The sequence below is a fragment of the Moschus berezovskii genome, chromosome 20 (assembly GCF_049115385.1).
Source record: "Moschus berezovskii isolate FMDL1 chromosome 20, NW_MosBer_1.0, whole genome shotgun sequence".
In the NCBI taxonomy this organism is placed as follows: Eukaryota; Metazoa; Chordata; class Mammalia; order Artiodactyla; family Moschidae; genus Moschus; species Moschus berezovskii.
The window spans coordinates 38,166,673-38,191,832 of record NC_142479.1 but is presented as its reverse complement, the minus strand read 5'-3'; the positions used below and the strand labels follow the sequence as shown (position 1 = coordinate 38,191,832).

Below are 25,160 nucleotides of genomic sequence, written 5' to 3'. Positions count from 1 at the left end.
AAACTTGTATTTTTTAGGTTACTGTCGAACAACTAATGTTTGAAGAGAAGAACAAAGCTCAGAGGTTGCAGACTGAACTAGACGTCAGTGAACAAGTACAGAGAGATTTCGTAAAGCTTTCTCAGACTCTTCAGGTGAGGCATTTGGGAAACCCCTAGATAGAACACCGAGGAGGCACTTTGGGGGTTCTTGGCCTCCAGGAGAATTTTGTAATCCCTGACTCAACCTCTGACAAAACCTAGAAGACTAGAGACTATGGCTGCCCCTGCCCCATATTCCTGCCTGGTCATTTCAGCTGGAAACCTGTCCCTCCATTGTCCCTCACACTTACCCCTTTTCTTCCTCCTTGCTGCCCTTAAGGGTGGTGTGTAAAGCCCTTCCATGGCATGTAAAGACTTTTCCCAACCAGGCCTCTCTCTCTACACCTTACATTTTATACTGTTATAATTTAAAAAACTATTTGTGGTTCCTTGCACCTAACATGGTGTTCCCTCTGGAAGCATCCTTGTCTCATTGCCCCCTTGTTCCTTCTTCCAAGGCCCTGCTTATTAGCTTTTTCCTCCCCGTGGAACCCTCTTTGAGTCCCCAGGCTTAGTGTTTAGTATATTGTGCTGAAATTCTGTAAAGCTTGTTTGTTCCCTCAACTGAACTGTGGCTTCTCAGGGATCAGGTCTCACTCATCTCCATAGTCCCAGCGCCTTACACTGGGTCTGTTACACAGCAGCTTTGGGAAAGTGTTTCTTAGTTTGTTTTTAGTCTTTTTAAAACTTATTTTTAATTGAAGGATAGTTGCTTTACAGTGTTGTGTTGGTTTCCTCTAACATCAGCATGAATCAGCCATAGGTATACATATGTCCCCTCCTTCTTGAACCTCCCTCCTGGGAATTGTTTTTTGAATTTAATTGTTCTTGCTGCCTTCTCTGAAGTGACTTGTTTCTGGTGAGTTAATCTCCATTTCAGCTAAACCAATCACAGTAAACCAGAAAGTCAAGTAAGAGCCACCTGCACTTATGTCACTGCGTTATTTCTCTAGGTGCAATTAGAGCGGATCCGACAGGCGGACTCCTTGGAGAGAATCCGGGCAATTCTGAATGACACCAAACTGACAGACATTAACCAGCTCCCCGAGACATGACACCCTCACGGCAGGACTCTAGCCTGCACTTTGGGTTTTTAACTCATCTTTAGAGCAACATTAATTATTATTTAACTCTTAACTGAAGAAAAAGTCACACACAAAAAAAGGAAGACTGGAGAAATGTTTAATTCTAGTGGGAGGAGACTGTGCAGCACAGGAACAGCAAACAGCCAGGGTAATTTGCAGCAAAAAGACCTTTCAAACGGGAACACTAACCAGACTCCAGACTGGATTCCAGCGAGTGTGGGATCAGACTTGGTGACGGAGAAAGTGCTGTTTCCTTGCCTGCTTTATCCGACATTTCCCTGCCCTAAAGCACCCTTCTAATAGTGTTTGAAATGACATTTCCTGTTCATAGATGTTGGAAGAGAGAATTTTTTTTCCTGTTGTCTAGAGTTCATCAGTAACAGTATTCAGCTAGCAGACAGGTGTAGTATGCGGTATGAATATTTTATATTAAAATATGAAGTTTGAGAGCAGGCCATTGGCTAGTGACTGTATTTCCTAGCTCAGTGTATTTTTTTTAAACCATTTTATCTTGCGTTGGAGGACCTTAAATGCTACTGAAACTTGCCTGAGAACCATAAGACTGTGGCAAACAAAACCAATTCAGTTGGAACTGAATTAATTTTGAGAATTTGAAAACTTGGCTGGGGCTATATGTATTGGAAGTTGAGGTTAAAGGAAAAGCACAAGAAACTGTTTGGAAGCACTTTTTCTGCTACCTGGTAAATTTCGTGGACCCACAGGTACCAGGGTCAAGCTGAACCTGCACCATCTACTCTTGAAAACTGTTTTAGTTATTGGATCAGTGGAGGAAACATTAATAAAACAAGCTATGTCTGACAACACCTAGTATAAATGTATAAGTCTGCTGCTTATTTTGTTTTCAACTTGAATCAGTGGATTTGAGTACTGTTTGTTTCAAAAGTGTCAGATACAAAAATGGTGATAACTAGGTTTGGCAGATACCTGTTTTGTATTTTTCTTTTGTATTTTAGACCTGGAGTGTGATGATGCTTATGGTGAAGTTGGGGGAAACCCACCTAGTTCATCAGTTTGGAAATCTGCTTTGTCATTTCTATGAGGTTAAATTCCGTTCCTGTGTGGAGAAAGCGTCAGTGGACAGGTTATCTTTGCCGTAGCCTTATGAAGTGTTGCAGAAAGCACAAGAATGGATGTGTGTTCACTGTTTACCTGCAAGTACTGTTAGCCAGTGGAAGGCTATGCTGTTTCATCAATAATTCATCATACAGGTGGTTGAAAAGTAAAACTCTTGTTTTCAAGTACTTTTTGTGATTGGTGGTGTGAAGGAACTATGTGGGAATTAAGTGGATTGGGTAGATTTTCTGGCTCAAGTAAACCTACAACTTGAATTGTCTTTGTTATAAATAATGAACTAGCCCTAAAGATCTTTATTTCTGTCTTCCATAAGACAAGATATGGCCTACATACCTCATTCCTTGGGCTACTGCTGTAGTCTTACATTCATGATTATGAATTTGAAAGTAAATACTAATTATGGAAATAGTGCTATAGGCTTGCATGCATGAAACATTTTAATTGGTTTAAAGTCCTTTTGTATAACAGGGTACTTGGTTTCCTTTAAAGGAAACATGTATCCTCATTGAATTACAGGGAATTTTTATTAATTCCAAAAATGCAGTAACTTTAAATTATGTAAGATCAGTTCCATGGATAAACTCCAAGCTCATTTGTTTTAGATTATTAAAACTGGCACTGTAGTAAATCAAGGTGGCTAATTCATAATCCTCCTGAACGAACTTAACTACAGCTCCCAGGGAACTGCTAGGCTGAGACTGGGCACCCTGCTCATTTTTCTCCATAAGATGGTTCTGGGCCAGTAAAATCATGATTAGGAAAGTGTGAGCAGTCTTTACAGTGGCAGATGCAAATTGTTGGAACCCACTTTTTGGAGAAAAATTTGCTAGAAAAACACAGACTAGGTTTTGTTAACAGTCTCTTTCTGGTATGAAACACCTCTTTAAACTGGGTTTTCTGTATAAATGGGAAACTGATTTGGAAGGCAGTGTTTAGCCCTCCAGGACAAATGAAAAGGTCTGGTTTCACAAGTGTTCCTGTGCTTGTATTCAGTCCATGTACACATGTTCCCACGCATGTCTAACCTGATTTTACCCTTTACCTGTAACCTACCTTACCATGTGGCTTTTCATCGGCAGTCACTTAGCCATTTCTAGGCAGGTATAGTATTACCTTTCAGAACTCATATTTGGCAGGTATAAAAGTATTACCTAAAGCTAAAGGACAGAATCATACACCATATACCAAGCTCTCTGTTTCTCCATTTGAGATCCTACACATGCACCTCACACCCATCAGTGACATGTACTGGGACACAGCACAGCCCAACTCAGCTCTGAAAGGTAATACTGCCTGTTGTGGAAGTGAGCCAGCGGTGGCCTTGCAACCGTGGAGCCTGAGTTCCGCTCTAAGCAGATTTCAGGTATAACCATTTGTTAACTGTACTGGAGGTGTGTCCTTAAGAAGAAAGTGTTCAAATTAAAAAAGCTGCTGCCTAGTATACCGTGTGGCCTTTTTCTTTGAATCTGACGGTTCTCTCTTCAGAGTCACATTTCTGGTGTTGCTATACTTTAAGATGCAACTTTTATTCTTGCTCAAATATGGAGACAACGCAGTAGGGTTTATGGAGGTCTGGCAGTGTGTAGCTCAAAATCTCAGGCTTTTTTTAAAATACAAGCATTTATTCAGTTAATTATAAAACAGTATAAAAAGTGATGTACAATCACACCAAAGTTCATCCAGAATGCCTCTCTATAAATTATGAGACTGATATACTAACAAGGCACCTGCTTCTTTATAAATTAGTGCTACTTGTTCATTTCATAATGAGATGAAGCCTTCACATGTGTTAACTTCAGATGTGAGTCTGTTCTTGGTGGTTCAGAAGTTTACATGATTTCGGATGTCGTTAATTTGCTTCACCATTTCCCTTATGTGCTCACCCCTGTAAAATCACACAGTTACTCACTTTGGGGGAATACAATGAATTAATAAGCCATTAATAATATTGATTCTTAAGAATTTAGTAATGTTGAAATATCTTAGAAGTGTTTCGCTAAAATTAATGGCTTAAGGTTTCAGATGGATGGTAACAGTAATTCATTTAAGGCTAGCAATATTTTTGCACATATTCACTGGGGAAGACCTGGACCACCCAACAGAATTACAAAGACAGACATCCGTTTTGACACTCCCTCCATGCTCATCTCGTGAATCCTTATTTATCACTATCATAGACCTCCTGTCTTGGTAATTACTTGACTTGCAAAAAACATCACATGCTCTTATCTGGGCAAAGAAAGGTTGATTCTGGCTTTCTGCAAAGTGAAAACTACCTTGCAGTAAGAGCGGATTAGTAGTACTACTTACTCCTCCTTCAGGATGGACTGAATACATTTTCGCTGGTAGGCACTGAGAGTGATGGTGGGCTTTTGAGGACTCAGTACCTTTTCCATCTTTCGTTGTTGATAGTCTTTTTTCATAGTAACCTTAAGTATCAAAAAGAACACAGACACTTTAGCTGTGGTTCGCTACACATTTTCATATTTATTTTAGCCTATTCTTTTTACACTTGACAAAATTATTTTCTGTAGAAGCAACACTTTAAAAAGTACCAACCAAATGTAGCCACCTTGTATCCATTCCTACCTGTTTGATGGCATTGCCCAAATGTCTAAGTTGATCAGGTATCAGCTGTAATTCTTTCTTCATGTCTCTCTCACTGTCAGAGAGAACTGGGAGTTGAGAGTGAAAACTGTGAAGTACTTTTTTCATCCTGTGCAAGAAGTAAGTAATAAGCAAACGCTGCAGCTTAAGATCTCAGCTCCTCAGGAGGAACACAATCCCAACTAACGGTTCTAATATAGGAATCTGGTGCTTGTGAAGGAGGGCCTTCCACAAGTTTGGGGAAAGCATCACTGCACTGTGTTCTGTGGGATACACCTCACAGGGAGTGCCCAGCACCTGAGAATTTGTAACACTAGTCGTACCTGAATGGGGAACTGAATGTTATGCAGTTTATACAGCCCACTGACCTGTTCATGATGTCTTCTTGTTTTTCCTTGGCTTCCTCGTATTTGTCAGCTAAGCGCTCAGCCATTTCCCGTAGACTTTTCCTAATGGCATAAAAAGCAAGAGTCTCTAGGAGTCCACCATGATGGTGAAGCTGCTAATACTGCTATCTTAGGGAGAGCTCCAGCTCCAGTGTAGCTGAACTGTTTGCTTCCTCTCTGGTCTTGGCACTTACCTCTCCTCTCGACAATAATTGAGATCTTCTAATTGTTTCTTTTTTTGGTCACATAACAATTTCACCCTTCAAAAACAAAAGAAATTTAATCAGAAGCCGGGTACTACCATCCAGGGACTGATTGGTCTATGAACAGAGGCCGTCCTACCTCCGCTGAATCTCCTCCTTTGCCAGGTCCTGTTTTAGAATGTACTGTTCTCTGAACACCTGGGTGGCTCTGCTGATGAGCTGAAGGCATTCTTCGGGAGGAGGAGCCATATCTTTTTCAGATGATCTTAAAAAAAATTATCATTATTTTTCCTTAGTTGAGTAAAACAACTGAAAACAAACTCATGACATAACTACTATTTTATAGTTCCTATTTATTCTTCTCAAATGCCTTCTCAAATGGTATCTGTTCTCTCCCTCTGTTCTCACTAGCTGATTAAAGGTGCCCTGTGTTTATTCCAACTCCAACATAATAAAAAGTATATGAAAAGAAACAGCTGAGGACAAAGAGGATGAAGAATAGTCACAAAACAGAGAAGGGAGGCACTTTTTAAAACTGATACGCCCTGGGACTTCCCTGGTGGTCCAGTGGGTAAGAATCTGCCTGACAGTACAGGGGACATGGGTTCGATCTCTGGTCCGGAATCTAAGATTCCCTCATGCCGCGGTGCAACTAAGCCCATGTACCACCAACTACTGAAGCCCGTGCAGTAGAGCCCATTCCGCAACAAGAGAAGCCACCACAATGAGAAGTCCCCACTGACTGAAACTAGAGAAAGCTCACGTGTAGCAATGAAGACCCAACACAGCCATAAATTAAAACAAAAAACTGATATGCCCTAAAACCCATACTTCAAAAATGCTGGATTTGCAACACTACGTTGCAAAATGCTTCTAATATGCTTTTCAAAGGAATCCGGGGTTTCAGCCAGAATACGGAGGGGAGACTCTGCTACTTGAACATCCTCTCGGGTACAGAGCAGGGGAGGAGACGCTGGATGGACTGTGCTTCTGCAAAATAAATAAAATTGACCATGGAGATACTTGTTTTAAGTATAGGAAACCTGTCACATTTATCCAGAATTCTGAGGGTGAAGAAACTATAATATATAACAAAAACTCTCAATAACTTCAGAAAACTTGAAAGACTAAAGACTTTAACAGCTTGGCAAGTGACTGATTTTGCAATAATTCAAACCTATAAGTTTGTTAATAACAACATTATTTTGTATAGACAACTTACATTTCAGGCAGCTGGCAGAAAAATGAAGGTATCAAAAAAAAAAAAAATGAAGGTATCTAGATAACCAATAGCTACTATAGGTTCCTTAAGGGGAACAAGAATTATGAGTTCAGCTGCATACCACCCTTCTTCCAGAGTTTACACATTCTATGATGAGCCTGTGAGGCTAGCAGAGATGTAGAAATTAAGAGTTGAGTGTGGACTTTTAAGTCAGAAAGCCCCATAGCTGCAGCCTCATTCTCGGTATTCCCTATGATTTCAGCATCTACTTAACCTCTCTATTCCTGTTCCCTCGTCTATGGAATGAGGATAACAGTGCTGTCCTTGTAGTGTGGTGGTTTAGCCGCTCAGTCGTGTCCAACTCTTTGTGACCCCATGGACTGTAGTCCGCTGGTCTGATTATAGGATGCAGTGCAGGTAAATGGCTAGTACTTCTGAGACTGACACAGTTTAAAATCACTAAATCTATCTAACTCATATTAATGATGGAGTTCAGTATTTTAGTATTCTTTCCACACTTGGAAGCTCTCAACTCTGCTAGCCAAAAGAGATGCCAGAAATTATGCCTAAAATAACTCTTCCAGAGATGGCAGGAGCAACAGAAATACCCCACTTCCAACCCTCCAGTCAGAAGGCCAGAGCATAAACCATGCATTTTCAGTCTGGTTACTGAGGGCAGCATCCCAGCTTAGATTCTGCAGAATTAACGAGAGCTGTGTGGGAACACAAGAGTGGGACTTACAGTAAAGGCCTGATGAGGCATTCGTAGGTACTGGTGATGCAGATCATTGTTGGCCCCAGGATGTCAGGGACGATCCAGAATCCTCGAATCGGAGCTGGCTGCCTGAAAGGAACACATGGCCATAGTTACACTGCAGAGCAGCCAAGGCAGGGATCCAAAGGAACAACACGGCTGAGGTTTGTGGCCTTCTCAGGCCTGGGCTAGCAGTTGCCTGGGACATGCTATCAGCGCAGTAACCTCAGAGGTGGAGACTGGAAAACCCTACCACTTACAGCTCCAATGGGGCTGAATCAAGCTGTCACTCAGCAGCCTGAGGCCATGTGACTTGCAAGTCACTCAGGAGCCCCCCTGGTACTTGCTGTCATCTCAGCGGTTACCATGATACCATGAAGCCACTTCTCTATGCTTCTTACCCGCCCAGAAGCCCCAGGGACTATCTAGCAGAGCACCCAACCCAGTTAAGAGCTCAGAATCTCTTGAGTAGTGTCTGACATTAAAAATTCAACGCAGGCCAGCGTCTGTGTCACAGGATTCACTGTACCGTGCACAGCAGGCAGCTTCCTCTCAAGTCATGGTTCCTTCTTCACTGAAGAAACCGAAAACCGTGGACCTCAGATGGGCACTGTCGTTCCTGCCAGTGCGCGCCTCTCCTGCCCTTATGCTCCTCCCACCCCCACAGCTTGTTTCTGCCCCTGTGCGGCAGATACCATCCCCCTCTCCCCTCTTCTGAGAACCACTCTATCGACTGCGATCACAAACCTCCCCACTGTGTACTTACCCTCAGCTTACAAACAGCTCACACCTGTCCCATCTGAAGCACTCTCCTCAACCTACTCCCTCTCCCTTTAGGGCCAGCAGTCTCTCCACAGGAGCCTGCAGCACTGTTTCTCCTGCCACATCTTTCAGTTGTCTTATTTTGCAGAGGGAGGGGACTGATGGTGAGTCGCGGGGGAGGGGGTAGTCTGGGAAGTTAAAATTTTTATTTTGTATTTTTAGTGTGTGAAATATACACACAAAGCAGTACATATGTGCACTCTGCAACCACTCTCCAGGCCAAGACTTAGAACACTGCAGGGGCCTTAGACCTCCCATGACTCTCCCTGACCACAACCTTCCACTTGATTTCTCTGATACTCAGGTTCTTGTTTTGTTTTATAGCTTTCCTATGTACATATCCATTCGTATTCAGTACTGTTTAATTTTACCTGTTTATGAAATGTTTATACATGAGATTTTTATTACCTGTTTTCCCCAATCATTTTTCACCTTTGCTATCCTCTCCCGCCCCCAAAAGCATTTCTCTGTGGTTCCTGATGAGCCCCTGTGTGGACACTTCACCTCTCTGCAATGCTCTGCTATGCTTATTTGAGGCTGCTGCCCATTGCCTCCTCTTTGAAACGTCCTCCTCCCAAGCACCCTCCCCCGGTTCTCTCTGTCTCTCTGGCAGTCTTTTACTCCAGTTTCCCTCCTGGGCTGGGCTCCTCGTCCTCCACTCACCGCTTGGAAGAAAGTGCTGACTCCTGGCTCAGGTCTCCTCTACTCACTCTTGGCCCTTTCCTGGAACCTATTTTGGTTTATTCTAGTCATTAAATGTTTACTGAGTATGTCCCAGGCACCCTGTCAAGACACCAGTGTACAGACATGAGGTGATGGTATAAATAAAGTATGAAACAGGGCTTCCCTGGTGGCTCAGTGGTAGAGAATCCACCTGCCATTGCAGGAGACATGAGTTCGATTCCTGGTCTGGGAAGATCCCACATGCCTTGGAGCAACTAAGCCCATGAGTCACAACTGCTGAGACTGTGCTCTGCAACAAGGGAAGCCCTCACAATGTAATGAAGAACAGTGCCCGCTTGGTGCAATTGGAGAAGACTGTGGCGCAGGGAAGACCCAGCACAGCCCAAAATAAATTATATAAAAAAGTATGAAACCGACAGACGTGGTCTCTGCCTTCATGAAACATATATATTCTAGCAGTGGTGACAGACAGTAAATAAACACAAACGTGAATATAAATATGTGCTTCAAAGATAAAGAATAAAAGAATTTGAAGGGGTTCTGGGAAATCAAGGGAACCCTCTATAAAATGATATTAAGATCAGATAGAAGAATCAGAGTTAGTCAAGTGAAGCCTGGGGTTATGACAGGGGAAATACCTGAGATAGAGGACACACAATGTGGAGTGGCCGTGGGCACAGGAGAGCTTTTGAAGAACAGATTCTTTTGGGGTGAAGAATCCTGTCTACATGTGAGTATAATATACACATATACCCATGGACCTGAATTACTGAAACAACTACTACTTGTGTTTACAAGGGTGAGAAGGTCCTTACCTGCATGGCAGTGGCTTTGTACAAAGAATGTGTTCTACAAAGCATTTCTGTTCTGTAGCCAGTTCCTGTAAACTGTCCTTATCTTCTTCATCTACAAAAGAACACATTATAGAACACAAATCCATTATCACATATATGGATAGCAAATATTTACCCCTATTATGTAGGTTGTTTTTAAGTGTTTTCTTCTAGGTGGTATATAATTTTTGTTTTCATATTTTAGTCTGATCAATTTTGAGTTCATTTTTGTGTCTGGCGTGAGGTAATAGTCCAGTTTCATTCCTGCATGTAGATGTACACTTGTCCCAGCACCATCTGTTGAAGACTATTCTTTTCCCCATGTAACTGTTCTAGGACCCCTGCTGAAACCAACTTGCTGTAAATGTAAGAGTACATTTCTGGACTCTCAATTCTATTCATTGACCTATATCTGTATCCTTACACCAATTATCATACTGTTTTGATTACTGTACCTTTCTAATTAGTTTTGAAATTGCAAAGTGGGTCCTCCAACTTTTGTTCCTGTTTTTCAAGATTTTTACACCTATACTCATAAGAGATATTAGTCTCTAGTCTTCTTTCCTTGGATGTCATCGTCTGGCTTTTATCACAATATTATCATAAAGTAATTAGGGAAGTGCTTTCTCCTCTGTTTTTTGTAAGAGTTTATGAAGAATTGGTATTAATTCTTCAAAGGGCTCCCTAGGTGGTGCAGTAGTAAAGAATCCTCCTGCTAATGCAGGAGACATAAGAGATGTGGGTTTGATCCCTGGGTCAGGAAGATCCCCTGGAGAAGGAAATGGTAACCCACTCCAGTATTCCTGCTGGGAAAATTCCATGGATAGAGGAGCCTGGCAGGCTACAGCCCAGGGGGAATTAAACATCACTGAGCAAAGCACAGTAATCAAAATCAGTTTTGATTACTGATTCAATCTCATGTTATATATTGTTATATAATAGGTCTATTCAAATTTTCTATTTCTTTTTTAGTCAGTTTCGTTGATTGGTATCTTTCCAGAAATCTGTCCATCTCATTTAGCTTATCTAATTGGCATACAGTTGTTGTTATCCCCTTATCATCTTTTGTTCTTGGCGTGTCCTTATAATCTCATATTTCTGTATGGTCAGCAGGAATAGCCCCTCTTTCATTTCTAACTGTAGTAACTTGAGTCTTTATTTCTTGGTCAGTTTACCTTATAGGTTTGTCAATTTTGCTGATCTTTTCAAAGAACTATCTTTTGGTGTCATAACCTCTATTGGTTTTCTGTTCCAAACTAATTTTTGAAAGACTCTATGAACTCACCTGACCCAAGAAACTTGTGAAGTTTATGAATCCAAGTGAGCCCAACACTATGTACACCAGCTTCATGAGTACAGTGGTATCTTGAAGGACACCTGGGATCTGAAAATGGAATCAACAATATAAAGGGAGCCATTAGAAAACTAAGAGAATTCACCTGAGTAGGCCACAGTGCATCCGGTGATGTGATGCAAGGTCGACAGGACCTTCATACTGTGGCACTGTGTCAGGGGTTTGGGAATTTAAAAACATGACTTCAGTTTTCAAATACATTTTAAAAGTATAATTAAGAAACTCATTTCAAATATGTTCTTTTTCCAAGTATTAACACAGAGTTCACTGAACATAAACACTTGCTATCAAGGAACTGACTTATGCCTATCTGTCCATTTCTGTGCATTTATTTACAGTTTTCAAAATAAAACGGTAAGAAAGGCTCTAGCTCTGTAAAAAACCTGTGCTCGCACACATCTTCTTACATGAAACTGTTGAAGCTACTGCACTCCTCCAGCACAGGTGCTGAAAAGACTTCAGCACAGCAGCTTAGTGAACAGTCCTGTCACAGATGGTAAGTCAGGTGTGAAACGTGCAGTTTTTCTTGTCCTGATAACGTTGACTTACAGAGAATTGTTTGTTGAAATTTTAGATATAGTTTTTGTATTTACACCAAGAAATATGAGCAGTTATTACATAATTTTAATGAAAATTTCTCTATTTTTTTCTCTATTTCTTTGAAGCCCTAGTTATCAGTAACAGTATCGTTAAACTAAAAGATGAATATTTATTATTTATATTTATCCCCATGACTCAGGATTTTTAAAACATTAAACAATGAAAACAAGATATTTTTTAAAAAATGTATATACTAAAGCTGATTTAAGATGGCAACTGTCAACCATAAGCTCCTAAACCAAATTTTTCTTTTATCTAACATCCTTACTTTCTCACTGCTGAGTTTATAGTAAGTAAATGTTGTAAAGTAAACGTTATATTATTTTTATCTGTTTTATATGTTGGGATTCTGCATGACACCTCTGAAAACAGCATTATGTTATGAACAACAACAAAAAAAAGGTTTCTCAAAATCTCTATGGTAATCATCTCTCTGAACAATAAAGTACTGAAAAGTTTCTTTTCATTTGCCCACACCTTAGACTTAATTTGGGACTTCCAAAGCTCAAATCATCTCATTAGTTTCCCATTGTTTAAAATGGCTATTTGAAATGTGTCTGTGGTGCTGAAGTCAACAGAAAAATTCTAATATTTGGATGTGACAGAATCTGTTATGAAAAAAGGAAATACTAGTAACTGCAGTAGTAAATTTGCTAGACATCCCTGACAAGATATGTGGTAACATAAGCCATTCATTTCTGTCATTAAAAATCTGGGAATGTTTCAGTGAACTGTAATATGCTTTAAGTACAAACATGAATGAGTGAAAAATTTATTAGTTTCATATATGAAAATGTTCTTTATTCAAAGAATCAAGAGAAAAGCCTATAATTAAGATTTCCCCAAGACATATGTATCTATAAGGAAACCAATTAGTTTACATTACTTTACCTCACTAGGTCTCAATTTCCTCGTCTATAAAGCAAAGTTCTGAGACTTAATATTTATACTATATCTCTCCAGTTAGAGAGACCAGACATGCCCAATGAGTTTTCTTTGCAGGTTTATTATATAAAGGCTACTATGCTCTTAAATGTTAGACTATACTTTAGTACAGAGTTGAAGTCAGTATTACTAAACCTGGGCAAACTAGCTAATAAGACTGTAAGCAGATTAGGTCAGGCTGCTTCAGGATTGAACTCCCTTTCTCTGGACTGAAGAGAGGAAAACTATGAAAGGTTCACCCCATTATTCCCGATTGAGGAAGCTTTGGTTTCTCATTCTTCACAGGGAAGACACCTAGATCTTAGAGGAGACTAAGAAAAAGTTGAGGAGCAAACAGGATTATAGGATTTTCAGAGATCATCCTATGTTATCCCTATTATTTTTAGGTGAGATATTAATGATCAGAGAGGCTGAAAAAATGTCCAATACGACTGAGCCGATTAATGTTAGAGCTGTAACTAAGACCGAGGACCCTGCAGACTCCTAGCTACTGACTCCTTCTGCTCAGCCATTCTGAGTGTGAATGACACAAGTGACACACTCTGTCACCAGCAGTTTAGCCAAGCGCTCCCTAGATGGAGAGATAAGCCGCCAGAAAGCTCTGGCGCCAACCCAGATAAGTTAAAGCACAAGAAAAGAAAGATAAAAAGGTAACATTCAGATGGGTCTGGGTATAACAAGACAGTATGTTCTCAAATGAAGAAAGGTATTTTAAAGAGATATCTTAATACAAGTATATTATCACTTTATTTTTAAAATTATTTTTACAGTTTATTAAAGTTTGCATACATTTAACAATTTGAAAAATGAACCTACTTTTGATTAGACCAGGAAAAAAAATGACTATTATAAATCTGAGTTAATCCAGCCTGAAGACCACGATCTGAATGAAAACTTCGGAAATTTGCTTTTCTTGAATCTATACTGTAATGTTATGGCTAAAAGGCCAAAAGAACCTAGTCAAATTTTTAAAGGCTGGAACCACACAAAAAACAAATTACACAGGAATGGTTTGTGATAATCTCATATAAATATAATGAGATATAAGAACTAAATTTAGTGAACACTTTACCTCTGTGAAGTTTGATTGGACAAGAAAAGTCAGAATCAAAGGGCTCATCGTCTCCAGATGCCAGTTTCAGGGCAAGCTCCAACTCAACACACTCAAACACATACAGAGATGGAATGAGGTCAGCCCTGGAATCCCAGGACTTTTCTGACTGTAAAAAACAAACAAAAAACATGCACTGTAACTTTAGTGTTTCATGTTCCTTTGAAAATGTACACAACTAAAAACAAGCAAAAAACTGTATCAAATAGTGCTTCCAAACTTTTCTTAATTCCACCCTCTATTCCAACCGTGTGCTTTGTTACTCTTAAAAGAGAATAAAAGACTTCTCTGCTCTTGGGAAGATGTAAACACACAAATTTAGAGAAGAGCCAATCCAGTTATTCAAAGGTTCTTTATACCTGTCACCAAACGTAGCAGTTTAGAGTTAAGAAACATGTAGGCTGCTGGACCAAATAAGCTAGGTACATCCTAACTTTTTTCAGTTTAAGTATTTAGAGTGGGATTCAATTAATTTTGAGTGTTAAGTTTCCAAAATAGTGCCAGATATAAAATTCCAAAATAAGTGCCAGATAAGTATCTAAGCAGGTAAAGCATCTGCCTGCAATGCAGGAGACAAAGGAGACATGGGTTCGATCCCAGGGTCAGGAAGATCCCCCGGAGGAGGAAATGGCAACCCACTCCAGTATTCTTGCCTAGAGAATCCCATGGACAGAGGAGCCTGGCAGGCTACAGTCCACAGAGTGGCAAAGAGTCAAACACGAATGAGCACATGCACACACACACACACACGTAAAGTATAAAATTTCTCCTATACAAAGCCTTCATACCTTTCTAAGAACTGTCCCCAGTGTTGGAGATACGAATATGCCCACGATCGCCCGACTTACTGTTTGGTCATCTTCTTCTTCCCCCTCCAGCACAACACAGTGATACAGCATTCCTGATTCAGTAGCAATCACCAGGATGTTAGGGACACACGGTAAGCAGAGCACAGCACAAGCGTCGTAGCCATAGTTATCTTCAGCAGCAGGATGCATGGGCAACGGGCCCAACAGCTTGCCCACACTCCCAGGGCTAAAAAGAGTGAAAACATACTCGGGAAATGTTGACAGAAGACCGTATCTATCACTTAAAACCCTTTTTGACTCTGTCTCCAGCTATCAGACACTGATTAAAAATATAGTCTATTCCCAGTGTCTCCACTTTTTCACTTTCTCGCTCAATTTCCACCTCTTTGGTGCTTCTCTCCTGGAGATAATTTTGTCCCCAAGGGGACACTGGTAACATCTGGAGACATTTGTGGATGCCACAACTGGGAGGATGGGGACAGGTTACTGGTGTCTAGAGGCCAGAGATGCTGCTAAACATTGCCCCACAGGGCAGCCCCTGTCAACAGTGCAGAGGCTGAAAGGGGCCAGCCCGCAGTTTACTGTGCTTTATGCCTTCACCACTCTACTGAAGTTGTACGACGGTTTTGGTTTGTAGCATGACTTTCTGATGAACAAGGAACCACACAGCAGGGACTCTGCCTTTGATCTTGTATTCCCATATTCTGCCACATATTGAGCCCTGAATGGTTATCTATTGAGCTGATTTATAAATAAATCATGATCTTCAGACTTTGGCCCTATGCCTCTCTAATTACAAACTTTCCCAGAATTCTTATACTCTGACTCTCTCACCAGAACAGTTTTCTCTCTAGTCCTGTATTTCCAACTGTCCATAGAATACTTCCAAATTACTGGAAATATTTATTTCAAATTAGTTGCCTTTCCTGACCTCACTATTTGTGTCAATGCCTCACTCCCTTATCCAAAGAGCAACTAAGTCTTATTGACCCTTCCTTTGTAATATTTACTATGTTCATTTCTCCCTCACATTACCACCAGAGTTTAAACTCTTGAAGACCATAAGCTAAATTTTGGAACAGTTTCTTTAGAAGTCCCTCTCACCAGTCCCTTTCCAGCCAACTGTTTTATCCTCCTGTTTAGAAATCAAATTTCCAATAACAGCATGTAGCGTGGAATTTGTATTCAATGGAGTAAGAAGATGAAAAGTTACGATTATGAAGAATGTTAAACAATGCTGGAAAAGGCTCATAAAATTAAATGAAAGCAGCAGACCACAGAACTATATAAACTGTTTAAATATACAATCACACAAATAGTAAAAACACACCCATACAGACACGCATAAATACACAAAAGAAACAGGAAAAAACAAATAAAGACGTCCATAGTTATTTCTAAGCAGCAGGATGCATTCAGTCCACAAATATTTACTAAGTATCTCCTTTGTGCCAGGCACTGTAGGTTCTGGGAAACGTCAGTGAATTAAACAAAGGCCCTGCCCTCTAATGAAAAAGATGTCAACAGAGAAGACACAATAAGATAACACAAAATCAGAAAAAGGTGTTGTGAAGAAAAATAAAGCAGGGGAAGGGGCTGCTGATGGAGGTGCTACTTTAGGTGACCTGTCAGTGAATTAAACAAAGGCCCTGCCCTCTAATGAAAAAGATGTCAACAGAGAAGACACAATAAGATAACACAAAATCAGAAAAAGGTGTTGTGAAGAAAAATAAAGCAGGGGAAGGGGCTGCTGATGGAGGTGCTACTTTAGGTGACCTGGGAAAGGCTCTGATAAGGTGATATTTGAGCAAATATCCTTCCTATTACCCTGTTCCTACAGAAAAGACTCCACATCCCTTAACTAGGTACTTGACTCCACCAAGTTTTCCCTGGACAGATACCTCCAGGTTTATCCCTAAATACTCCCTACCTGAATCTTCAGCTCTAGTCCCAAGTGTTTAATCACTGGGACCTTGGATGACAGTTGCATTTGCCTATCTTCATACTTGACTTCAAGCTGCACTTCTGACTAAAATGGTCATTGATGCTTCATTTAATCCTGCATTAAAGCCTTAAGTTCCATATGACACAGTCCTTCTTCATGAAAATCTTAACTTCTTCAGTCAGAATCATCTCTCCTTCCTCTGGGCTTTTATGTACCATGAATATAGTCTAAATCATTACCTTTCCATGGTTATGTTATGTCTCTTTCCCACAACTGGGACATTAGAAGACCAGATTACCATGTCTCACCATCCCCATGGTATTCTGTTCACATAAGATCCACGATACAGATCTTCCTTGACTTAAGGTGGAGTTACATTCCAATAAATCCATTGTTAAGTTGAAAGTATTTTAACTCAAAAAAGGATTTAATACACCTTGCCTGCCAAACGTCATAGCCTAGCCGAGCCTACCTTAAAAGTGCTCGGAACATTCACATTAGTCTACAATTGGGCAAACTCGTCTAACATGAAGTCTATTTTATAATGAAGTGTTAAATATTTAATTTATTGAGTACTGTACTGAGAGTAATACACAGAATGGCTGTAAGTGTGTCAGCTGTTTACCTTTGTGATCGTGTGGCTCACTGGGAGCTGTGCTCACTGCCCAGCATCACAAGAAGCTATCAATTGACTATCACTAGCCCGGGAAAAAAATCAAAATGAAAAAGTAGTTTCTCCTGAATGTAACTGGTTTTGTGCCGTCATAAAATAGTAAGTCTAAGTTGGGGACCATTTGTAAATATTTTTTGACTGACCAGACTTTGTGAACACAAATCCAGCTTTAAGAGATTATTCCATAGAACTTACCCAAATAATATGAAGAAAAAGAGGTCAAATAATCTATACAAACTTTCTCTCCAAAATGGGCAAGCCAGCATTGAAAGGTTGCAATATTTCCACAAACTCATAAACATGGACCCTGGGTCCAACCATGACAATCTATACTGCAGCACAAGCTCGACTTTCATTTCAGGTGGGTTCCCCCCTCAGCTTACCTGTGCAACAGACTAATATATGTAAGGAAAGTCTCCCCATTCTCATATAAGATGTACAGTGGGTAAGCTGCTACTTCTTCTTTGCCTTTTTGTCCAAATATGTGCTTCGGGACTGCTGACAATGGCCCAAAGTCAAATGCAACTGCTGTCTCTCCCAGAGATGCAGTGTAGGCCCTTCTGAAAACAGAGTTAAAAACCAAAATGAAAACAAAATTTCCAATAACAGCATGTGGCATGGAATTTGTATTCAATGGAGTGAGAAGATGAAAAGTTACGATTATGAAGAATGTTAAACAATGCTGGAAAAGGCTCATAAAATTAAATGAAAGCAGCAGACCACAGAACTATATAAACTGTTTAAATATACAATCACACAAATAGTAAAAACACACCCATACAGACACGCATAAATACACAAAAGAAACAGGAAAAAACAAATAAAGACGTCCATAGTTATTTCTAAACAGTAGGATGCATTCAGTCCACAAATATTTACTAAGTATCTCCTCTGTGCCAGGCACTGTAGGTTCTGGGAAACGTCGAATTAAACAAAGGCCCTGCCCTCTAATGAAAAAGATGTCAACAGAGAAGACACAATCAGATAACACAAAATCAGAAAAAGGTGTTATGAAGAAAAATAAAGCAGGGGAAGGGGGTGCTGATGGAGGTGCTACTTTAGGTGACCTGGGAAAGGCTCTGATAAGGTGATATTTGAGCAAAGATTTGAAGGAAGGCAGTGAGTCTGTGGTTATGCGGAGGAGCAGTAGTTAAGGAGGAGTAGTTGAGGCAGATGCTCTGAGGAACTGCAAGAAGGCTAAGTGGCTGGAGCTCAGAGCCACGGTGGTGGGAGGACGGAGGTAGAAATGTGCAGTAAGCGGGCAGACCCGTGTAGGACTTCAGGCCATGGCCTCTCTGGGAAATGAATGAAGTAGAGCAGGGAAGTAGAATGATCTGATTTATATCAAAAAGTAGCACTCTGGTGCAATATTAAGATCACTCTATAGGAAATTTTTAAATATTTCATTTTCTTAATACTTTTCTATAGTTTTCCCTATTTTCTACAAAAATATACATTACCTTTATAATCAGGAAAAATAAATGATAAAACATGCTATTTTATTATTTTAAAAATTTTGTATAACTGGTTTTTCAAAAAGATTCAGTTTAATACAAAGGTAATGCATATGGTGAAAATAAAAACACAATTTCATACAGCTTTTGAGATAGTCAACATCATTCCAAGGTGTGATAAGTACCACATCTTAGTTCCTTTATCACATGGAAAGGTATATGGTATTAGGAGGCAAAAAATGAAGAATCCCCAAATCCAGAATAAAAGAACTGCCTGAGAGTTAAACTAAACAATTAGGACAATGATGAAACAAATAGACACATCGGTTATTTAAAAAAGACTTAAAGCTATCCAAACCTAACTGGAACTTAATATAGTAATATTTCTAGTAATGATAGAAAGTATCAATTAATAAGTACTTATTCTGTGCCATGTTGAGCACTTTCTATGCATGATCTCATTTATTCTATACAATAATCCAAGTAAATGGTGACTACTCTTTTTTAAGTGTTACTTATTTGCCCGTGTCAGGTCTTAGTTGTAACATGTGGAATCCCTCGTTGCAATGCACAGCCTCTCTAGCTATGGCACCTGGGCTCAGTGGTTGCGCTGCACGGGCTTGGATGCTCCATGGCATGTGGGATCTTAGTTCCCTGACCAAGGCCTGAACCTGCGGCCCCTACACTGTGCGTTGGATTCCCAACCACTGGGCCACCAGGGAAGTCCCCAATAGTCACTACTTTTTACATTCATGGAATATAAAGTGATGGAAATGAGACCAAGTGAAATTGAATAGCTTGCCAGATACCACAACTGACAAGTGGCAGAGCTAAGACTGGAATACAGGTGCTGACACCAGAGCCAAAGCTCTTAACAACTGCATTTGCTCTATAGCCTCTCATCTAGACGGTGAGTCTGGCAAAGGCTGAGAAACTATGGAAATGCTCTGCCGACACCAGAACAGGACCTATCAATTTGCAGGTGTTTCCCCATCGTGGAGATGGATGGATGGGACTTTAAGAAGCTAATGCTGTATAAGATATTAAAGTCATCTTACTGAAAACTTTCAGTTCTGGCACTAATGAATTAATTAATTAATAAGAATTAATGTGGCCCCAGGCTAGTGGTAACCTCTATTAACAGAAGCCGAAGAAATTCCTCTCTGGAAAAACATACTCCCAGCTTGGGCTCTTGACATTTCCAAACATTAAGATCAAGTAAACACAAGTTCACAATGAGAGAACAGCAAGCACAGGAGGAAGTAACTGTGATTACAGGACAGGAGGAAGAACACACACAGGTTTAGATCCCCACCTTGCTATGACTTCAGATATTGAAACTGTCACATACAGAATAGCTGTATGTAAAATATTCAAAGGAATAACAAACAGAAAAACAAAAATAGACTATAGGATATGACCATTAGGAAGACATTAAAAGAACTAATTGGAACTTCCAGAAATATTGCTACTACAGGCTTCACTGCGGGTGATAGGATGTGGTAATCTCCAGAAAGACTAAGCAGGAGGCCAGAGGAAGGGAGTTTGTAAGTTCAAAGGGTGATTCTGTTACTGGTCAAACTAGCCGGGAACTTGCTCTGCAGTGGACAAGAAAAGTAACATAAGCCAGGGTCACATGAGAAGCAGGAGGCAGTCCATGGTCCACTCCAGCTTCTGGGGTACTAGGTGCTGGTCTGCGGGTCCAGCAATCTGCTCGTCCATACTGAGTGAACAGCCGGCAGGCCTCCAGCCCAACACTCTCACCTTCCACTTTTTCTGTGACTTTGAAATATTCATTCTCTTATTCATGATACAACAGGGACTAAGTTTTGGCTACTCACAGTTTTGAACTTTCATGAAAGAAGATCAAGCTAGCAGAATAACTTGCAGATTTGTAACTTCTTATTACCTACTCATATCGCCTATTTTTTCTTATTTCTCATATTACCAAAAACCATGCTAAAGTCACCTTTGGAAAATCTTATAATCTTAAATTGCATTTACAATCCCAATAAACCAATTTTTAAAAATTTAATGACAGAAATAAAAACTTACCCTTTGTTGAGTATTAGACTTTCCTCTTCTGCTTCAGAAAGTACAATGACCTTAGTCGGTGTCTGGGGCTCACGCAAAGAGTAAATTCTATCAATCAAAAGAGAAGAAAGCCAGCACTTAAAATTCTCTTTTATTTCCTAAAGTTGCTCCTTCTTTTCCACCCAGTTTTTGAGAATTTTCCTACCAGTCATTACAACCATTTGCCAAAGATCTGGCTGTTACTGACAAAAGTAGCCTACTTCATTTGTTCTGAAGCAACCCAAAAAGAAGGCATCCTTGGTACATGAAGAAATATTCTCTGCCCTTACCAAAACTCCTTATATAAGCCTTCCCCAACCACTGTACCTCAGTTCTTAGCCGTATACACCTTGTCTAGTCATCTCACAAACTTTTCACATAAGGAAAATCCAGAAAGTTAACTGGTAATATCAATCTCTGTAGGATGAGGACATTTAATCATAACAATGCAAACCTGGAAAGCGGCTTTAGAAATGATCAAATCAAACTTGCTTATTTGACAAATTAGAAACAGATGCCCAAGTTGTTGTTTTTTAACATCCCAAAGACAGAAGTGACATTGGGACAAGAATTCAAATCTCTTACTTCCCAATTAAATTCTCTTTTTCTCTATACTATATCACCTCCAAAAGAGTGACATGGTAAAAGCAGTTTTAGGGAGATTATTTTAATAGATTGGGAATGGAGAGACTGGAGGCAGAAAGACTAGCTGAGAGGGAACAGCAGTAACTAAGACGTGTAAGATAGGGCAGCTGAACACTGCTCCCATGATGGAGAACAGGTTATAGCAGTCATCAGATAGTTTTTCCAAGCAATTAAGAGAATCTTCCCACTCACAAAACTGTAAGATACAGACTTACCTTATGACATTGTCTGATGTTAACAGCACTATGTGGGGATCTAGCATCTCGCTCGGATACCATGCAGCATGCTTCAGAGTCAGAGAGGTTGAACTGGTGAAAAATCTCTCAGCAACAGGAGTGGTACTAAAATAAAGACAGCAATTTTCCAAAACTTTCTAAAGGAAAACCTATCTCAACACTTTTGGCTCTTCTTTCCTTTAAATTCCTTTTTCAAACATCTTGCTCAGACAGCATTCAAAGTCTCTACCAACCAGTATCAAAGAATCAAATATTTTCTAATCTGTATTTAATAGAGTACCAGTGATTTTAGACAGAGTAACTTACCCTTTTAGTAACTTTGTAAAGAAAATACAAAGGCAGTTATTGTCACTCCTATTGTGGATATGAAACAGACTTAGAAAAGAAATATTTTCAAGGAGGCCCAACCTAAGGGTTGTGGAGCTAAAGGTATGTTTCTACCTTATATTCTTTTCAGATTTTTCACACTCTCATTTCTCAAGATTTGTTGACAAAGAAAAAAACACAAAACTAAGTTATACTTATAAGAAAACTGTTTAGCTCACAGATAATAATTGCTTTTAAAGCATCTTATTCCAACCTACTTGATAAAACAGCCTGACTTCCAATGAGACAGCAATGTGGTAATCTAGGCAAAATATATATACTATATATATCATATATACTACAAAAGTCATTATCACAAGAAGCCAATGTGCAGACTACAGTACACTGACATTTCAATAGTATCAGAGTAAACACACCTTAAGAACCACTGATTTTAAGGAATTTTCTGCATGTATTACAAATTATACAGATAAACACTAAATGGAAATACAACTTACCTACAATTCACTGTTGATTTTCCACCTTCAAATTCAGAATTCTTTCCCCATCTCTTAGGTAATTCTAATATCATAAGTCCTTTTATTCCTATAAGTGCTACATGATGTTGTGTTGGGCTTAACAAGACTTGATAGATTTCAAACAGGGGTGGATTTATGCAAAGCAATCTCTGAAAATTAAAGCAAATTGGTCAAAATAGTTCACTTTAATGTAAATATATATGGCAGTTACTTGAAAGCATAGTACCGCTTTAGTTTTCTATTAATGTAGGATAAAGAAGCATTCTGGATAAGTACTAACACTTCAGCCATTAACTGATGAAGTATTTTTTTAACTGCTTACATTGTAACATTATATAACATTATATAAAACACATCAGATTTCCCTACTTTGGTAAATACTACATATAATTTCCCTTTTTATGATCACACTCCAGACTACCACTTTAGCCTCAATTCTCCACCATTCCCCTCTTGTACTTTATACTCCAGACTAACCTGTATTTCTGGGAAATCACCATGTATTTCTGTACAACTATCCTTCCTGCAATGCCCTCATTTTCTCTTTTTAGCTGGCTGACACATTCTTGGAGACTCAGTTTCTATGTACTTTCCTCCCAAAAAATATATCTGATTTTCTGGCCAGGAACCAGTGCATCTTTTCTATCCTCCTATAGCACATCCTAAATAATTCTACTGTAGTCCTTATTACCCTGCATTCCAATTATCCTTTTACTTGCTCATCCCACACAACTGTGAATTACCTGAGCTCTGTGTCTTTCCTGTTATCCTTGGCATAGTCTGTGGCGTGTTGCTAACCCTCAGTATATGTTTTAGTTGACTAGCCAGTTAAGAACTCAGAAGTATTAGTAAATAATTACTATGTTATCAATAGTACAATAAGATAGTGGCTTCAAGAACTTCTGCAGCAAGTAAAATGCTGCATTACCTAAGCAGATTTAGTTATGAAACAGAGACATTTTCAGGAAGGTTCTGTTTAAGTTGTATGTCTTGGCATTATATGCCTTCCAAAAAAAAATTTGCATTTCTTCCTATTTCTTCTGTCATGAGTATCTCAAATTCCCTCTTTCTTTTCTATCCACTTTCAGTAATAAACCAAGAGATTACCAATCTATTTCTTATCTTGATGTATAGAGAATCACAGTCTGCCAAAATCATATTAGACAAGACTGTTGAATATAATGTGACTCCAATTAACTGTTACTGATGTAAGTCTGGGCTTTGTTTTTTGTTTGAGTGTTTTTTTGGGGGGGAGGGGGGGCTGGGGAGGGATTGCTTTTAGCTGCCCTTTGCTGATTCTAATCAAATTGCCTTTTCTCCCATCAATGGTTCGTTACTTCTTTTCCCCATCTTCTCAATCTTCCACACGATTCTAACAATCTATCTCAAATCAAAGGCCACCTTTCTTTGGCAGAACAATCTCATCATTTAGGTCACCTGTGATAATCACAATATTCATGTGTTTTTTGTTTGGGGGGTTTTTGGTTTGATTTGGTTTGGTTTTTAAAGTCACTATTCATGCCTTTGATCTGGTTTTTTTTGGGGGGTATTTTTTTAATTTGGTTTTTAAAGTTACTATTCATGTTTTTATTTCCTTTAAAGTTGCGACTCATGCTAAGCTGCTTCCTCCTCCGAGTTTTTGGATTTCTGAGGACTGAAGGTCATTCAGACAGTCATCAATATTGTACTGAAAGTTCATATGTTCCAGGCACACAAGCACTGGGAACACAAAACTAAGCAAGGCAGACAGCCCTGCCCTGGTGCTTGTAATCCAGAAAAGAATTCAGGCAATGAGTTAACAAATATAAATAATCATGACTGTGCTAAATTCTGCAGAGAGATATAGGGCGCTATTGTACTGTGTGCCGAACATCTAATAATTACTCTTAACTTAAATTTTAGGACTTCCCTAGTGGGTACAGTGGTTAAGAATCTGCCTGCCAAGGCAGGGGACACGGATTCCTTCCCTGGACTGGGAAGATTCCATATGCCTTGGAGCAACTAAGCCTGTGCACCAGAAGTGCTGAAGCCCATGTGCCCTAGAGCCCCTGCTCCACAAGTGAAGCCATGGAAATAAGCAGCAGCCCCCACTCTCTGCAACTAGAGAAAGCACAGACAGCAATGAAAACCCAGTACAACCAAAAATAAAAATAAATTAAAAATAAAAGAACTAAAAAAAAAAACTTTAAATTTTAAAGTTAGTAGACAGTAGGCTCTTGACCTGTTTTCAAAACTGCAGAAACGTTGCTAGCACCTTATTCAAATAATTTCTCATCGACAAGGTTCAACCAGCACACAACAGCTGCCATAGGTTAGAAGGGGTACCAAGTTTTCTTATTTGTAATCTTTAAATGACAAGAATCGGCTTGTACGCTTCCATAAAGCAACGTTTAATCACAAGTCTAACACTCTCTGATTACACCGACTTTCACATGCTGCTGATTTCTCCAAGACAAGCCAACAGCCCTTTCAACTTTGGGGATGGCCTAATTTCCAGAGGATTCCGCCTCCATGTCAGGGAGGAAATCTGGTGCTTTGGAACCGACGACCTGACTTGAGGCTCACAACCACCCCAAGAGAAAGTTAGAATTGTCCCTCTTATTTTATGCAGTGACGCCGTGACATCGGTTTCTCAGGATCCACCTCCTAAAAACAGCGAATGCACCCACGCTCTCAAGCCCCGTATCCCCGCTATTATT

At 39.7% G+C, this 25,160-nt stretch overlaps 2 protein-coding genes across 7 annotated transcripts in view; one reads left to right on the top strand and one right to left on the bottom strand.

Moving 5' to 3' along the window:
* The window catches only part of RABEP1 (rabaptin, RAB GTPase binding effector protein 1), a 91,911-nt gene extending 88,210 nt beyond the window's left edge, over window positions 1-3,701 (top strand). For 2 of the 3 annotated variants that reach the window (XM_055404305.2, XM_055404284.2), the window contains 2 exons: window positions 18-134; window positions 2,140-3,701. In XM_055404305.2, coding sequence (XP_055260280.1) covers window positions 18-134; window positions 2,140-2,283 — 261 coding nt within the window. In that variant the 3' untranslated portion in view covers window positions 2,284-3,701. Of the gene's footprint in view, window positions 1-17; window positions 135-1,033 lie in introns of all 3 variants that reach the window. The other variant, XM_055404294.2, reaches the window with a different exon arrangement.
* The window catches only part of NUP88 (nucleoporin 88), a 30,167-nt gene that overhangs the window by 3,929 nt on the left and 1,078 nt on the right, over window positions 1-25,160 (bottom strand). The window contains exons 2-17 of one of the 4 annotated variants that reach the window (XM_055404343.2): window positions 22,441-22,610; window positions 21,596-21,721; window positions 20,718-20,804; window positions 17,592-17,765; window positions 14,630-14,816; window positions 13,743-13,890; window positions 11,057-11,155; window positions 9,754-9,844; window positions 7,421-7,522; window positions 6,288-6,446; window positions 5,596-5,721; window positions 5,448-5,513; window positions 5,236-5,316; window positions 4,850-4,976; window positions 4,571-4,689; window positions 3,862-4,145 (exon numbers count right to left, since the gene is read on the bottom strand). In XM_055404343.2, the coding sequence (XP_055260318.2) occupies window positions 4,082-4,145; window positions 4,571-4,689; window positions 4,850-4,976; window positions 5,236-5,316; window positions 5,448-5,513; window positions 5,596-5,721; window positions 6,288-6,446; window positions 7,421-7,522; window positions 9,754-9,844; window positions 11,057-11,155; window positions 13,743-13,890; window positions 14,630-14,816; window positions 17,592-17,765; window positions 20,718-20,804; window positions 21,596-21,721; window positions 22,441-22,610 (1,926 nt within the window). In that variant the 3' untranslated portion in view covers window positions 3,862-4,081. Of the gene's footprint in view, window positions 1-3,861; window positions 4,146-4,570; window positions 4,690-4,849; window positions 4,977-5,235; window positions 5,317-5,447; window positions 5,514-5,595; window positions 5,722-6,287; window positions 6,447-7,420; window positions 7,523-9,753; window positions 9,845-11,056; window positions 11,156-13,742; window positions 13,891-14,629; window positions 14,817-17,591; window positions 17,769-20,717; window positions 20,805-21,595; window positions 21,722-22,440; window positions 22,611-25,160 lie in introns of those variants that run through there. The other 3 variants (XM_055404333.2, XM_055404326.2, XM_055404320.2) reach the window with 3 other exon arrangements.